Source organism: Jaculus jaculus, chromosome 1 (assembly GCF_020740685.1).
Source record: "Jaculus jaculus isolate mJacJac1 chromosome 1, mJacJac1.mat.Y.cur, whole genome shotgun sequence".
NCBI classification, from domain to species: domain Eukaryota; kingdom Metazoa; phylum Chordata; class Mammalia; order Rodentia; family Dipodidae; genus Jaculus; species Jaculus jaculus.
Genome location: NC_059102.1, coordinates 122,878,363 through 122,893,131, shown reverse-complemented (window position 1 = coordinate 122,893,131; position 14,769 = coordinate 122,878,363). Strand labels below are relative to the sequence as shown.

Genomic DNA, 14,769 nt, shown 5'->3' with positions numbered 1-14,769 from the left:
TCATTACCCTGACTTTGTATCAGTATTAAATTAGGAGATTCCTAGACTCATTATTTAGAACATATTGCTGTATCTAACTTTATTAAATTAACATGACTTTTGTCCCTTAGAAAGCATCAGTATAAATTATCAGCACCTTTTTATTTTCAGGTATCTGAAGAGCTTAGCTATAAAAGTATCAGGGCAAGTTGGGCTGGAGAGATGGCTTAGTGGTTAAGGGGCTTGTTGGCAAAACCAAAAGACCCAGGTTTGATTCCCAGTACCCATGTAAAGCCAGATGCACAAAGTGGCAGATGTGTCTAGAGTTCATTTTCAGTGGTTAGAGGTCCTGGCGCACCCATTTTCTCTCTATGTCTTTCTCGCTCAAATAAATAAAATATTTTATTTTTTAAAAAGTACTGGGGCCAGGTGTGGTGGTGCACACCTTTAATCCCAGCACTTGGGAGGCAGAGGTAGGAGGATTGCCATGAGTCCAAGGCCACCCTGTGACTACGTAGTGAATTCCAGGTCAGTCTGGGCCAGAGTGAGATCCTACCTTGAAAACCAAAAAAAAAAAAAAAAAAAGAGTATTGGGGGTTGGGGATGTAGTTCAGGCAGCAAAGTGTTTTTCCAGCATGAATAAAGCCCTAGGTTCAATCTCCAGGACCACATAAAACCAGTTGTAGTGACTTATGCCTATAATCTCAGCACTGAGGAGGCAGAGGCAGGAGGATCAGTAGTTCAAAGTTATCCTCAGATACATAGCTAGTTTAAGGCAGCTTAGGAGACTTGAGACTCTGTTTCTTTTAAAAAAAAAAAAAAAAGCCAGGAAGTCTAAGTACATTTTCTTAAATTAAAAGAAAATACTGCTAAATGTTATTTATTTGTTCATTCATTCATCTATACATTTACTCATTATAGTGTTGGTGATCAAATCTGGGCCTTGTGCTTGCTAGGCAAGCACTGTACCACTGAGTTATATCCCCAGCCCTCTAATTTAAAAAAAAAAAAAAGTTCTATAAGTATCTTATGAAATCTGTATAAAATACATAAATATACACATATAAAAGTTCAAAATTAATTTAAAGTGTCCTTGAATCCCCAGTCTAAGCATGAGCTCCAGAATTCATGCCCTCATCAATTACTGCAGCACTCATTACCACCACCATAAAATTACACTATTTAAAATAAAAAAGTTTATATTTAAATTGAATTGTAACATGTAAGGTGTTAAAACATCCCTCAGCTAGCAATAAAATAAACATGAGATTAAATAGTGTATTTCAATGTGTCCTATAAATTTTGTAGAATTTTAGGAGAATTCTCTTTTACACTACATATACTTCTCTCAAACTGTATACTAATGGTTTTGTATTATTCTTAAGAAAGAAAGTAGGATCATAATTATTTTGTCAGATTTGTCCCTTTTCTTGGTTGTAATGCTTGAACTCAATCCTAGAGCATTATACACACTTAACAAGGGCTCTTCCACTAAGCTATATATCTCACCATTTTACTGGTTCTTCAATTTCCACTATGGTAAAAGATTTTATTTTTATTTATTTTTCCAAATGGTGTCTGTCTATGTTGCCCAGGTTAGTTAGTCTCAGATTCTCAAGTAGTTGGAATTACAAGTCTGCAGCACTGCACCCAGTTAATAGGATTTTTATATTTTTAAAAAATTATTTGTATTTATTTATGAGAGAGAGAAAGAGAATAGACACACCAATGCCTCTTGCCACTGCACATGAACTCCAGATGCATGTACTACTTTGTACATCTGTCTTTACATAGGTACTGGGAAACCAAACCTGTGCTGACAGGCTTTGCAAGCAAGTGGCCTTAACTGCCATCTCCCCAGCCCCCACCTACTAAACAAACTTTGAAAGATTATAAATTAATGCCACATGAAAATGGAAGGAAATACTTAGTTCCAAAAATTAGAAAATACTAAGATATAATTTTTTAAATGAAAGAAAATTATCCTAAATAATAAAATGTCCTGGATTTCACATAGGTACATTAATAAATTACACCTAAAATAATGTTTTTTTTTAATCTACTGTTTAAATGTTTTCCTTTTATTGAAAACTATGATGAATGCTACATTTTGTCTCCTAATGTTTCCTACAGTCTAACATACGAACAAAATATGTTTTTAGTTAATAATTATCCCAGGCATAGAAGAGACTGCATTGGTAATTCGACAAATTGCTGACCAGAAGTTAATGACCTCGAAGAGAGATCCTCATGAATGGTTGGATAAATCCTGGCTTGAAGTTTCACCATCTAAGGTGTATTTTTCTAAATGTATAAGTGAGATATTTGCAAAGTAAACAAATATATGTGCTTGAATTTCCTTTTTGATAGCATTTTTTTAGGTTCCCCAAATTGATAAATACAATGAAAAAAACATTTTATATACATGAGTGAGTAGAATAAAATTCTATACTTTGAAAAGATTAATGTAGGGCTGGAGGGATGACTTAGTGGTTAAGATACCTGTCTGGGAAGCCTAAGGACCCAGGTTTAATTTCCTGCTACCCACGTAAGCACATGGTGGTGCATGCATCTGGAGTTTGTTTGCAATGGCTAGAGGCCCTGGTGTATCCATTCTGCCCATTCTCTCTATATATGTGCCTCTTTCTCTCTCTCTCTCTCAAATAACTGAATTAATTAATTTAAAGGATTAATTTATTAACTCTTTTCTAGGAAGAAATGTACCTACTTGATTTTCCATGTATTAACCCCCTTGTGGCTCAGCTCATGTTAAGTAAAGGACCCTCATTGCACTGGCTTTTATTAGCAACTCTGTGTGAACTCCAGAAACTCCTACCTGAAGTTCCAGAAAAAGTATTAAAGGTTGGTTAAGATCCATATTCTTCTATGAATTTATTTCTTTTTCCTTTAAGTGTCTGTTTTCTTTTTACTGTAATAATCTCAAAACGAAAGTATCCACCTTTGTTTAACACATAATTTACTTAACTATCAATTGCATATGATTTAAAGATGTTTTATTATAGAAATTAAGTCTATCATACTATAAATCATTTTGAAATAGCATTATATCCACTAATATTCAGTTCACACATATTTTTACATCTTACAAAAGTTCTGAAATTTTTTACTATAGCAGTAAAGAGAACTTTGGTTTTATTGGTAATATTTAAAATTCTTATCAAATAGCAAATAGTATTCATGTATAACTTATGTAACTAAATAAAACTACTGTACTTGTTATGAGCTTAAAACATCTCTAAATAATAGTCTGTTAAAATCACATTATAACAAGCTGGGCATGGCGGTGCATGCCTTTAATCCCAGCACTCGGAGGCAGAGGTAGGAGGATTACCATGAGTTCAAGGCCACCCTGAGACTCCATAGTGAATTCCAGGTCAACCTGGGCTAGAGTGAGACCCTACCTCGAAAAACCAAAAAAACAAAAATCACATTATAAGTGATTTTAGAAAATAAATGCAAATCTTAATCAGTTTCTCTTTTCATGGAGACTATTTTATGTGTCAGTCTATGGCTAGACTTTATTTTACCTTTTTTCCATATAGTTCAGCATCATTATTTATATTTGTTAGGTTGATGTTGGTATTATATTACATGTTTTTTTTTTATGTCTTTCAGCATTTTTGTAGCATCACTTCCTTATTCAAGATCAGCTCTTCCTCCATAACTGAATCACCTCAAGGTTCATCACCTCATGAAGATAAGAATCAGACTAGTCCTTGTATTTCCCTGCATTCACCTCCTGGCTTTTTAGACACTATCATTCAAGAACATAGTGAACATTATTCATTTAAAGACTTTGGAGATATAGTGCAGGAAGACACAAATAGCACTTCAAATTATAACCCTTCCTGTAGAGAAATAAGAGAAATGCCATGCATTTTGTCATCTGTGACACCCTATAATCAGACCAGCTACTGGAGAGACTCCAGGTATAGCCCTAACATAGTGCAAAATAATTCTTTCCTAATTAATACAGGTTCCAAGGAAATGACTTACAACTCCTTTCCAAACCAGGATGACTCAGAGTTAGATGTCTTTTCTTTGGGCCAAACACAAATAAATTGTGAAACCAAAATATTACCAGTAGATATTCAAAAGAGTGTTACCCCTAATTTTGTAAATTATCAGAAAAAGAAAATACCTGAAGCAACTGGAACCAGAAATAAAGAAGAATCTGCCCCTGTCTTTTCACTAGAAGATTCTCAATCTCCTCTTTATTGGAACTTTAAGAAAAATATGTATAGAAATCAGAATTATTCATTAAATTCACAATATGGAGCAGAGCAGACTTCTTACAACAAATGGTACTCTCAGAAAGATGACTTATTCACTTACCAGCCGAAATGTCAGTCAGATGAATTGGAAGGCTTCCTATATGAAAATGCAAATGCTGACACTAACAAGATTTTCTGGAGAGAATTACCATCTGTTTCCAGATTGGATTCATTCTGTGCTTCTGATTCTGATGTAAATCAAAACGAATTTAGCAACCTTTATTTCTACCAAAGACCTGGACAATATTTGGAGCAGAGAAGACTACTTGAGTCTTCATCTAACTGGGAAGACAGTAAAACACCAACAGGTAACACTAGTAGTTAATAACATTGCTTTCAATTTAATTCTAAAAGATAGAGTCATTTACAACACCTAATAAATGACTTATTCTAGTTTCTACACTTAAAATTCTCTACTAACCTTTGGGTCAGAGAAAATCAAACATTCGTGTCAAAGAAAATAAAATATGTCAGACTCTTATAACCTCGAATGAACTAAATATTCACCTTAAAACAGCAAACCTAAGCAAAACATAGGACTGAAATCAACAATGATTAAAGAGAGGAGTTAAGGGCTGGAGGGATGGCTTAGTGGTTAAGGCATTTGCCTGCAAAGCCAAAGGACCCAGGTTTGATTCCCCAGGACCCACTTTAGCCAGATGCACAAGGGGGCGCCTGTGCCTAGACTTCGTTTGCAGTAGCTGGAGGCCCTGGCATGCCCATTCTCTCAATCTCTTTCTCTCTCTCTCCCCCTCTTTCTCTGTCAAATAAATAAAAATAAAATAAGATAAAAAAAGAGAGTTAGACTCTGTGTAGAACACATTTATTTACCTAACATTAATATGTTAGATGCGGAGTACTATTCATTCGAAGCCTCTTATGTAAATTGTTTAATTCTAACAGTTCTGTTTGGTAGAAACCACTATTTGTTTCACTTTGATCCTTGCTTTGACTTACCTGAACATTTTGTCATATCAACTTTTTGAAAGGACAATTTTATTTTTTTCATTTCTAGTCATCATTCTTTCTGTGTCATCTCTTATTAAATTGGTGCGACCATCTAGGACAAAGTATTAAGTTCACATGGCCGTATAAATATTGCTGTACTGTGATGGGAAACACTTGTGGGGATGGGAAGGAGGTGAAAGAGAAAGAAAAGCTTCAAATCTTCTCTTTTTATAGTCTCCTTTGTAAGCCAGAGAAGAGCAAAAATATCTTGTGTTCTATGTTTAATTAAGAAGGACCTCCCAAATTCCAAGGCTCACAAACTCAAATTTGTTTGCTCACATTTAATAGTCATAACTTGTTTTATTACTAATTTTAAAGTTTTTAAATTTTTATTACTTATTCATTTATCTATCTATATTTATTTATTTGAGAGAGTTAGAAAGTATGTGTGTATGGGTACAGGGCTTCTTGCCACTATAAACAAATTCCAGACACATGTGCCACTTTGTACATTTGACTTTTACACAGGTACTGAGGAGTTGAACCTGGGCTAGCAGGCTTTGCAAGCAAGAACCATTAACCACCTTTAATCCTTGCCCCTTTTTCCTGATTCTAATTTTATTTTCATTTATTTATTTATTATAGACAGAGAGAGGGAGAAAAAGAGAATGGGCACTCCAGGGCCTCTAGCCACTGCAAATGAACTCCAGATGCATGTGCCACCATGTGCATCTGGCTTATGTGGAACCTGGATAATCAAACCTGAGTCCTTAGGCTTCACAGGCTTGCACCTTACCACTAAGCCATCTCTCCAGCCCTTTTCTTGATTTTAATGGAAAATATTCTAATCCTAATTGTGTAAGAGCTTTTGTGAGGTATTGATACTAAATTTTATCCAAATTCCTTTTATAACTGTAAGGAATTAAGTACTTTTCTCTATTGACCTAATATGTCAACGATGATCTATATAGGCTTATTAATGATAAATCATCTTTGTCATTTCTGTGATAAATCCAAATAGAATCGGAGGGATGATTCTTGTTTGTTTTTCACGTTAGTTTTTAAAAATCAGCTTAGAAAGTAGTGGGTTTTCGGTATCCTAAGTCAGATGCACAAAGTGGCCCATGCATCTGGACTTCATTTGTAGTGGCTGGAGACCCTGATGTGCCCATGCTCACTCACTCTCTCTCTTTCTTTGTGCTTGCAAATAAATAAAATTTAAATATATATATTTAAAAAAAAAGAAAGTAGTGGGTCTTGTTACAGCATTTTCATATATACTTTGTTTCTTCTATCCTCCTCTCCTGCTCCCCTCTCTGTCTTCTTTCCCTCCTCTTGCAGGTTCCTTTTCTCTCACCATAGCCTTTCTGCTTTCATGTCATGTGTATTCTATTACCCTCTTTTTCATCTTTGTCATCCCTCCCCTAAAGACCTTGTTCACCCCCATTATGGTTTCCCTTCTAGTTTTCTGACCTGTACCTCCCACCATAAACATGTAGACATAACATAAAAATTTAAATCTTGGAAATATATATGACAGGAAATATGCATCATTTGTCTGACTGTTACTTCAGTTAATTTCCAGTTCCATTCATTGTCCTACAAATGTCACAATTTCATTTTTCTTTATAAATAATAAAGTTCCATCATGTATATGTACCAAAGATGATTTTTAAATATCTATATGTATGATTTCTGATATTTACTTGTGGTTTTAATTTCAACATTCATGAAATTAGCCATGTACTTTATTTGTGCTCTGTCATCTTTTGTTGTAAGTTAAACCAGGGCTAGAGAGATGGCTCAGTGGTTAAGGCACTTACCTGTAAAGCCTAAAGACCTAGATTTAATACCCTAGAAACCCACATGTAGCAGACAGCTTCAGGTTCGCTGAGATGAACTTCCAGACCAGGCAAAGTTATGGAGGAAGGAATATTGTTTTTTAATTTTTTTTTTGTTTATTTTTACTTCTTTGAGAGTGACAGACAGAGAGAAAGAGGCAGATAGAGAGAGAGAGAGAATGGGTGCGCCAGGGCCTCCAGCCACTGTGAACGAACTCCAGATGCATGTGTCCCCTTGTGCATCTGGCTAACATAGGTCCTGGGGAATCGAGCCTTGAGCCACAGTCCTTAGGCTTCACAGGCAAGCGCTTAACCGCTAAGCCATCTCTCCAGCCCTTTTTAAAATATTTTATTAACTAGTTTTGTATTCAGCAAATATAGTCAGTTTGGTACCATTATTAGGCTCATATGTGACCTATACCCTCCCCTTAGCCCCTCCTTGTTGAGGTATATGGGTCATGCATTATGGAGTTAGCCCACAGTTATAGATAAGATAAATGTCTCTGCATATCATGACCCAACATGTGGCTCTGACATTCTTTCCATCCCCTCTTCTGCAAAATTTCCCTGAGCCATGTTGGGTTCAATTTTGGTCGGCTTCAGTGATGAGTTGTTGGGGGCCTCTGGGTCTCTGGCTCTCTGATTTGGTAGGAGTTGATTGTTCTCTGTGTTGATCTCCTTCCCCCTTGTGCTGGTATCTGGTTCACCAGGAAAACAGCACCCTTGCTTGTTTTGCCAATTCTTCTTAGTTTCAGCCTGGACCCTTTTGAGGTATGATGGGGTGGCTCTCTCCTTAGGATCTACATCTATCTGAAAAAGAGAAGCAGATTCTCCAACGGAGAGTAAGTTAGCACCAGGACAAATGAGATTACCCTTACTTTTGTATATAGAGAATTTAATAGGTGTAGGCCCTCTTGAACCCATGATTGATGGTAGCTTGATAATGGACAGTGGGCTTATGTTTGGATATGGTTCTGACTTGTTTCTCAGCTCTAGCTATGGGTCCCATACCCAAATCAAGAGCAGTTGGTTCCCCACCATGGCTGTGTGCCACTGTTGCACTTGTGTGGGCATCACGACAGGTTATTTGCTGCTAAGTAGATTAGACCATGAGTTGCTTGGACAGATATTGGTCATTTTCCCCCAAATGGCTGAACCAGGCCCTTAGAGGGAACACCTGAACCACAAGACACTGGAGAGGGTATGATGAAGACTAACCTTAATCTTCTATAGCTTCCCACCCTCTCTTTCTCTCTCTCTCTCTCTCTCTCTCTCTTTCTGTCTCTCTCTGTCTCCTCTCTAGTTCTTGTATATTAGTTATCTTTTTCCTCCTTTTCTTAGTGGGCACTAACCTGTAACTCCCAGTACCAGCATGTGGCCATCATCCACAATGAGCTTTTGATCAGAGACCTACAAGGTTTCCTAAAAGAAAGATTTCTATCAGAGTACTTGATGACCCACCAAAGGTTAGTGGTAAGACTCTACTGCTGAAGATACCTTATGTGGTTGACATGTAAAATGGAATGGCATGGCTGGAAGTTGAAAGAAAGTCAGCTCCCAGACAGCACGTCTAGGGCCAGAAGGTGCTACATGGACAATGGAAGGGTTATTTATTGAAGCTTCAGATCCAGGGGAAGTTCTATAATAGCAGAAGAAGCTGGCCTGCCTTTGCAGGTCCAAACACAGAGAGAAGTACAAGCCAAAAGCCACATAGCAGAGCACACTTCAGGAACTCTAGCTAGGCACACTTTGTATATCTTTAGATTGAAATTTCAAACCCACCACCACACTTTAAGATCCACCCAGTGACACTGCCTCTAGCCAGGTGGCTGCAGATGCAAACTACAAACTAATAAAACAGTGAATATATTGGGGGCCATGTATTCAAACTATCACATTCTGCCCCAGCCCCCAATAGATTCATAACCATCACATACTGTAAATTGTATTCAGTCCAATTTTAAAGGTGCCCACAGTCTTGACCAACTTAAGACAGTGAGTCCTATAAAATCAAACAAGTTAAATATTTCCAACATATAAAGGCACACAGTAAACATTTTCAACTGGTATAATACATAGCAAGGAGAGACTAAAACAATGTAAACTCAACCACCATCAAACAAACATCAAACTTTTGCAGTTCAAGTTCAATAAACCAGAGACTCACAATCTCCAGATTTTCCAATTTCACCCCTCCAGCTGGGCAGACTAGCTAGGGAACACTTCCATCCTAGGTCAACAGTGTGCTCCATGGTATACCTTGTATAGTCCTGGTATAATCCAAAACCTCTTCAGGTCTTCATGTAAACCACAGTCCATCTTCCAAAGGCGCTTTCAGCCTATCAGGGCATAAGGCCCTGCCTTATGTCTCATCTCAGCAGCAACTCCTAGAACCATGTGCAATTCATGACCACTGCTTGCATTTTTCATGTTTCTGAAATACCAGCTATGCAGGACACAGCCATATTCTTAATTCAGGGATGAAATAAATCATAACCTTGAAAAGTAGGTTCCTTCTCCAGTCAACTCTTTCCTAAAGAGTTTGTATTTCTATGATAGTCTTTTCTTAGGTATCCTCTCCATTGTTTTAATATAAAGCAATTGGGCCATCTTCCTTAAGATTGTTACTGTGTTGACAACAGCAACTTCAGTAACCTAAAACCAGTATCAGTGCCTGTAATTTTAACTTGCTTGAGGTTTTCCAACATAAAATTTAAATCTCTCAGTTCAATATCTTTAGCCAAGCACATCAGTCCATTACAAATTTAACCTTGATCAAACTCTGGGCCTGGGCAGCAGAACACAGCCAGCCCTTATGCCAGTAGCCCAGTTCCAACAAAGTCCTCTGTAGACTTTCCTTCCCCTTAGAAAGCTCATAAGCCAAGCCTTGAAGTTCCATACTATTTACACTTAGCATTCTTTTTTTTTTTTTTTTTGGTTTTTCGAGGTAGGGTCTCACTCTAGCTCAGGCTGCTCACTCTAGCTCAGGCTGACCTTGAATTTAGTATGTAGTCTCAGGGTGGCCTCAAACTCATGGCAATTCTCCTACCTCTGCCTCCCAAGTGCTGGGATTAAAGTGTGCATCACTACACCTGGCTTACACGTAGTATTCTTAAACTCTTATCAGAATAGTCCATAAAACTTGGCTTACCACTTCAGAAGGCATCTTCAGTTGCAAACACTAAGTCCATGCCCATTCCTCTAAAATGAAAGTTCCAAAAGACCGACATCCATATGGCCAGGTTCATCTCACCCCACTCCTGGTACCAATTTCTGTAGTAAACAGCTTCAGGTTCACTGAGATGAACTTCCAGACCAGGCACAGTTATGGAGCAAGGGATTTACTGAAGTTTACAGATCCAGGGGAAGTTCCATAATGGCAGAAGAAGCTGCCTTCACAGGTCCAAGCAGAGAGGGAGAGAAGCACAAGCCAAAAACCAAAAGCCACATAGCACAGCACACTCCATGAACTCCAGGAAGGCACACTTTGTATATCTTTAGATTGAAATCTCAAGCCTACCACCACACCTTAAGATCCACCCAGTGACACCACCTCCAGCCAGGTGGCTGCAGATGCAAACTACAAACTAATAAAACAGTGAATATATTGGGGCCATCTATTCAAAGTACCACACCTAGTAACCCACCAGATGCACATGTATCTGGAGTTTGTTTGCAGTGGCTGGAGGCCCTAGTGTACCCATTTTCTTTCTATGTCCTTGCAAATAAATAAATAAATAATATTTTTTAAAGAGTTATACAGGCTAGAGAGATGGCTTAACAGTTAAGGCACTTGCCTGTGAAGCCTAAGGACCCATGTTCCTCTCCAGATCCCCCATGTAAACCAGATGCACAAAGGTGAGGCAAGCACAAGGTCACACATGCCCCTAGGCAGCAGAAATGTCTGGAGTTCAATTGCAGTGGCTGAGGCCCTGGTATGCCAGTTCTCTCACTTTGTCTCTCACTAAAAAATAAAAGTAATAAAAACAGTTATACCACTTTCATAAGTGAAGTGAATGAACATTGATTGCATCCTTTTCTGCTCTGGAACACATCGTACATGTGAACTACTGTATACTCTCGACTATAGGGAAAACACTTCAGTATATAGGATGATTCTCCCACTTTCTCAATAAGAAGATCCCAGAATTTGTTTCTGAGTTTTAACATTTGAGCTTTTTGGTATATTGCTAGCATAGTTAAGTATCTACCTACATTTGAATTCATATTGTTTTGTGGGGTTTTTTTTGTTTTTTTTTTTTTTTTTGGTTTTTCGAGGTAGGGTCTCACTCTGGTTCAGGCTGACCTGGAATTAACTCTGTAGTCTCAGGGTGGCCTCGAACTCACGGTGATCCTCCTACCTCTGCCTCCCGAGTGCTGGGATTAAAGGCGTGCGCCACCATGCCCGGCTTGTTTTGCGTTTTTTTAAAGTGTTTATATTCTTCATTAATACATGTACGTAGTTCTGGTTAGCCCTCCCCATACCCTTCTTCTTAAGCCACATACATAAAATAATGTCATATATATATATATATATATATATATATATATATATTTTTTTTTTTTTTTAATTTGAGAGTGACAGACACAGAGAGAAAGACAGATAGAGGGAGAGAGAGAGAATGGGCGCGCCAGGGCTTCCAGCCACTGCAAACGAACTCCAGACGCGTGCGCCCCCTTGTGCATCTGGCTAACGTGGGACCTGGGGAACCGAGCCTCGGATCGGGGTCCTTAGGCTTCACAGGCAAGCGCTTAACCGCTAAGCCATCTCTCCAGCCCTCATGTATATATTTTTATTTTTGAGTAAGAGTGAGAGAATGGTTGCACTAGGTCCTCTTGCCACTGCAGACAAACTCCATATATATGAGCCACTTTATACATCTGGCTTTATGTGGGTACTGGGCAAGGGAAGCGAACCCAGACCAGCAGGCTTTGCAAGCAAGTGCCTTTAAACCTCTGAGCCAGGCTGGAGAGTCCAAATACATATTTAAGATACAAAACTTTTCAAGTCAATATTGATAGAGTCTGGAAAAGTTACCCAAAGCCATTGAGAGGATCTCAAAATAATATTTATTTGTCATATATGTACATATTTGTGATAACTTTGATATAATTTCCCACTGCTTTGCTTTTTATCTAGATTTATAATGGCATCCAACACTTAAAATTATGAGAATATATCCTAGGAGCAATTGCTGAAACTGTCTAAAAATTTTTTTGCTTCCTTTAAAAATCTGATATAATCCATCAACCTCTCTGTAAATATTCAAATCTAGAAAATTTCAGGCTAGTGTGTCATATATAGTGAGATCATATAAAGGGAGTGTGTGCGTGATCAATGCCTATTGTGTATTAGCTTAGAAGAGGAAGGGAAGAGAGAGAAGGGGAGGAGAGAAAAAGGAAGAAAGGAGAGGGGATGAGGAGGAGAAAGAAGGAAAGGTGAAAAGAGAAGAAAGGGGGAGAGGAGGAAGAAAAGGGAAAAGGAAAGAAACTAGCAGAGTTGCATATTCTTTCACAACATGGATATTTGCTAAAAGGTATGTTAGAGACCAAGAAACAGATCTTTATTTGAGGTTCAAAGTCAATCAGGGTGGGCTTCAAACTTGTATGCTCATTTATGAAATATATTGAAAATTGCTTCCCAAGCCATTTCAATATTTTACTTAAAATATTACAACTAGTACAGACTTTAGAGAGTATACACTATTAAAAGATGAAATTGAGCCAGGCATGGTGGTGCACACCTTTAATCCCAGCACTTGGAAGGCAGAGGCGGAAGGATCACTGTGAATTCAAGGCCACCCTGAGAGTACATACTGAATTGTAAGCCAGCCTGGAGTAAAGTGAGACCCTACCTGGGGAAAAAAAAAAAAAGAGAGAGAGAGAGAGAGAGAGAGAGGGAGAAGGGGAGAGAAAGAAAAGATGAAATTGAAATCCAGAGATACTGAATGATTGTAAAAGGTATGTGCATACTAAATTTAAATACTTGGCCATTGGCTACAGGTGGATTTATGTTAAAAATGTAATTTTTATAGTTTCTTATCCCAGCTTGGAAATTTTAACAGTATAGATAGAGGACAAAGAAACAGGACTTATGTGAATGGCTGTTAAAAAAAAAATACATATGTATGTATGTATGTGTATATATATATTATATATATATATATACATACACACACACACACACACACACACAATTATATGCAGTAAAATGATTGTCCTTTTTCTTCTTTTAACAGATTTGATGTATTTACAACCACAACCCAAAAAACGACGTCTAACATATGAAAAAGTCCCCGGAAGAAAGGATGGACAAACTCGACTGAGATTTTTTTGAAGGAGAAAAAGAATGTTGTTTAAAAGTGAAATTATTTTTAGGTGTCCTCAGTGTTGCTATATTAAATTTTCATAATGTATATTCTATTGTATAGTTTGCTTCAACTGCACATCACAAGTCTCTTAGGAAGTCCCCATCATAGTCTTACCTTTTAAGTCAAGAAGTGAGGATCACTGCTCTCTGCCACTATAGACAAGGATAAAATTGAACCCAGAGAAACTTCCAAATAAAATTTAGAAAGAAATGTCTAGGAGGAAATATGTACAGCCCAAATTATAATTTGTAAGAGTTTACATTCCCAATACACAAAAAATCCCTACAAATTGATAGTAAAAAGAATCCTATTAGGATGGATAGATACATGGATATTTCTCAGAAGAAATAAAAATAACCCATAAACATTTAGAATGATATGCAGTCTCACTGTGATTGCAAAAACACATACTGAAACAGTAAATTACTATTTTTTCATCTTGAATATTGACAAAATTTTTTTAAATTGGAATATGCACAGCCAGCATATTAGAAAAAAGACTACTTTCTTATATTGTCTGTACAACTTTTTAGAGCCTAATTAGTTTAATATCTACTGAAATGTAAAATACTTATTTTGGCTCAGGAATTATATTTCTAAATTTGTCTTACATAAATACTCAATTATAAAATGAAACCTATTTTATGTACAATTTGTAGTAGATAAAAATTGTAACCAACAAAAATGTTATCAGGAGGGACTAAGTAAACAATTTAGACTATAAGATACCACAAAGCTATTACAAAGAAAACAACTCCATATGCTTTGATAAGGAAAGATAACATTGTGACAGTGGCTATTCAAAATTGCTTAAAATTATATTGGGAAAATTTTGAGCAAATGTGAATTTCACATTTTTCTGTTGCATGATTTTGTTCACAAGAAATGGTGAGGCTGGACATGGTTATGCACACCTTTAGTCCGAGCACTTAGGAGGTCTCAAGAGGATCACTGAATTCTAGGCCAGCCTGGGGCTACAGAGTAAGTTCCAAGTCAGCCTGGGCTAGTGTGATGGAGTGAGACCCTGCCTTGAAAAAGAACAGTATCAACAACAACAAAAAACCCAAACAGGGCTGGAGAGATGGCTTAACGGTTAAGCGCTTGCCTGTGAAGCCTAAGGACACCGGTTCGAGGCTCGGTTCCCCAGGTCCCACGTTAGCCAGATGCACAAGGGGGCGCACGCGTCTGGAGTTCGTTTGCAGTGGCTGGAAGCCCTGGCGCACCCATTCTCTCTCTCTCTCTCTATCTGTCTTTCTCCCTGTGTCTGTCACTCTCAAATAAATAAATAAAAAATGAACAAAAAAAAAAATTAAAAAAAAAAAACCCAAACAAACA

The 14,769-nt window shown here is 37.5% G+C and overlaps 1 protein-coding gene across 1 annotated transcript in view; it reads left to right on the top strand.

Moving 5' to 3' along the window:
• Positions 1–13,400, top strand: part of Shoc1 (shortage in chiasmata 1) — a 104,276-nt gene extending 90,876 nt beyond the window's left edge. Inside the window, exons 24-27 of the mRNA XM_004657009.2 lie at positions 2,142–2,273; positions 2,692–2,841; positions 3,616–4,582; positions 13,303–13,400. Of these exons, the coding sequence (XP_004657066.2) occupies positions 2,142–2,273; positions 2,692–2,841; positions 3,616–4,582; positions 13,303–13,400 (1,347 nt within the window). The remainder of the gene's footprint in view (positions 1–2,141; positions 2,274–2,691; positions 2,842–3,615; positions 4,583–13,302) is intronic.
• Positions 13,401–14,769: the final 1,369 nt, after the last annotated feature.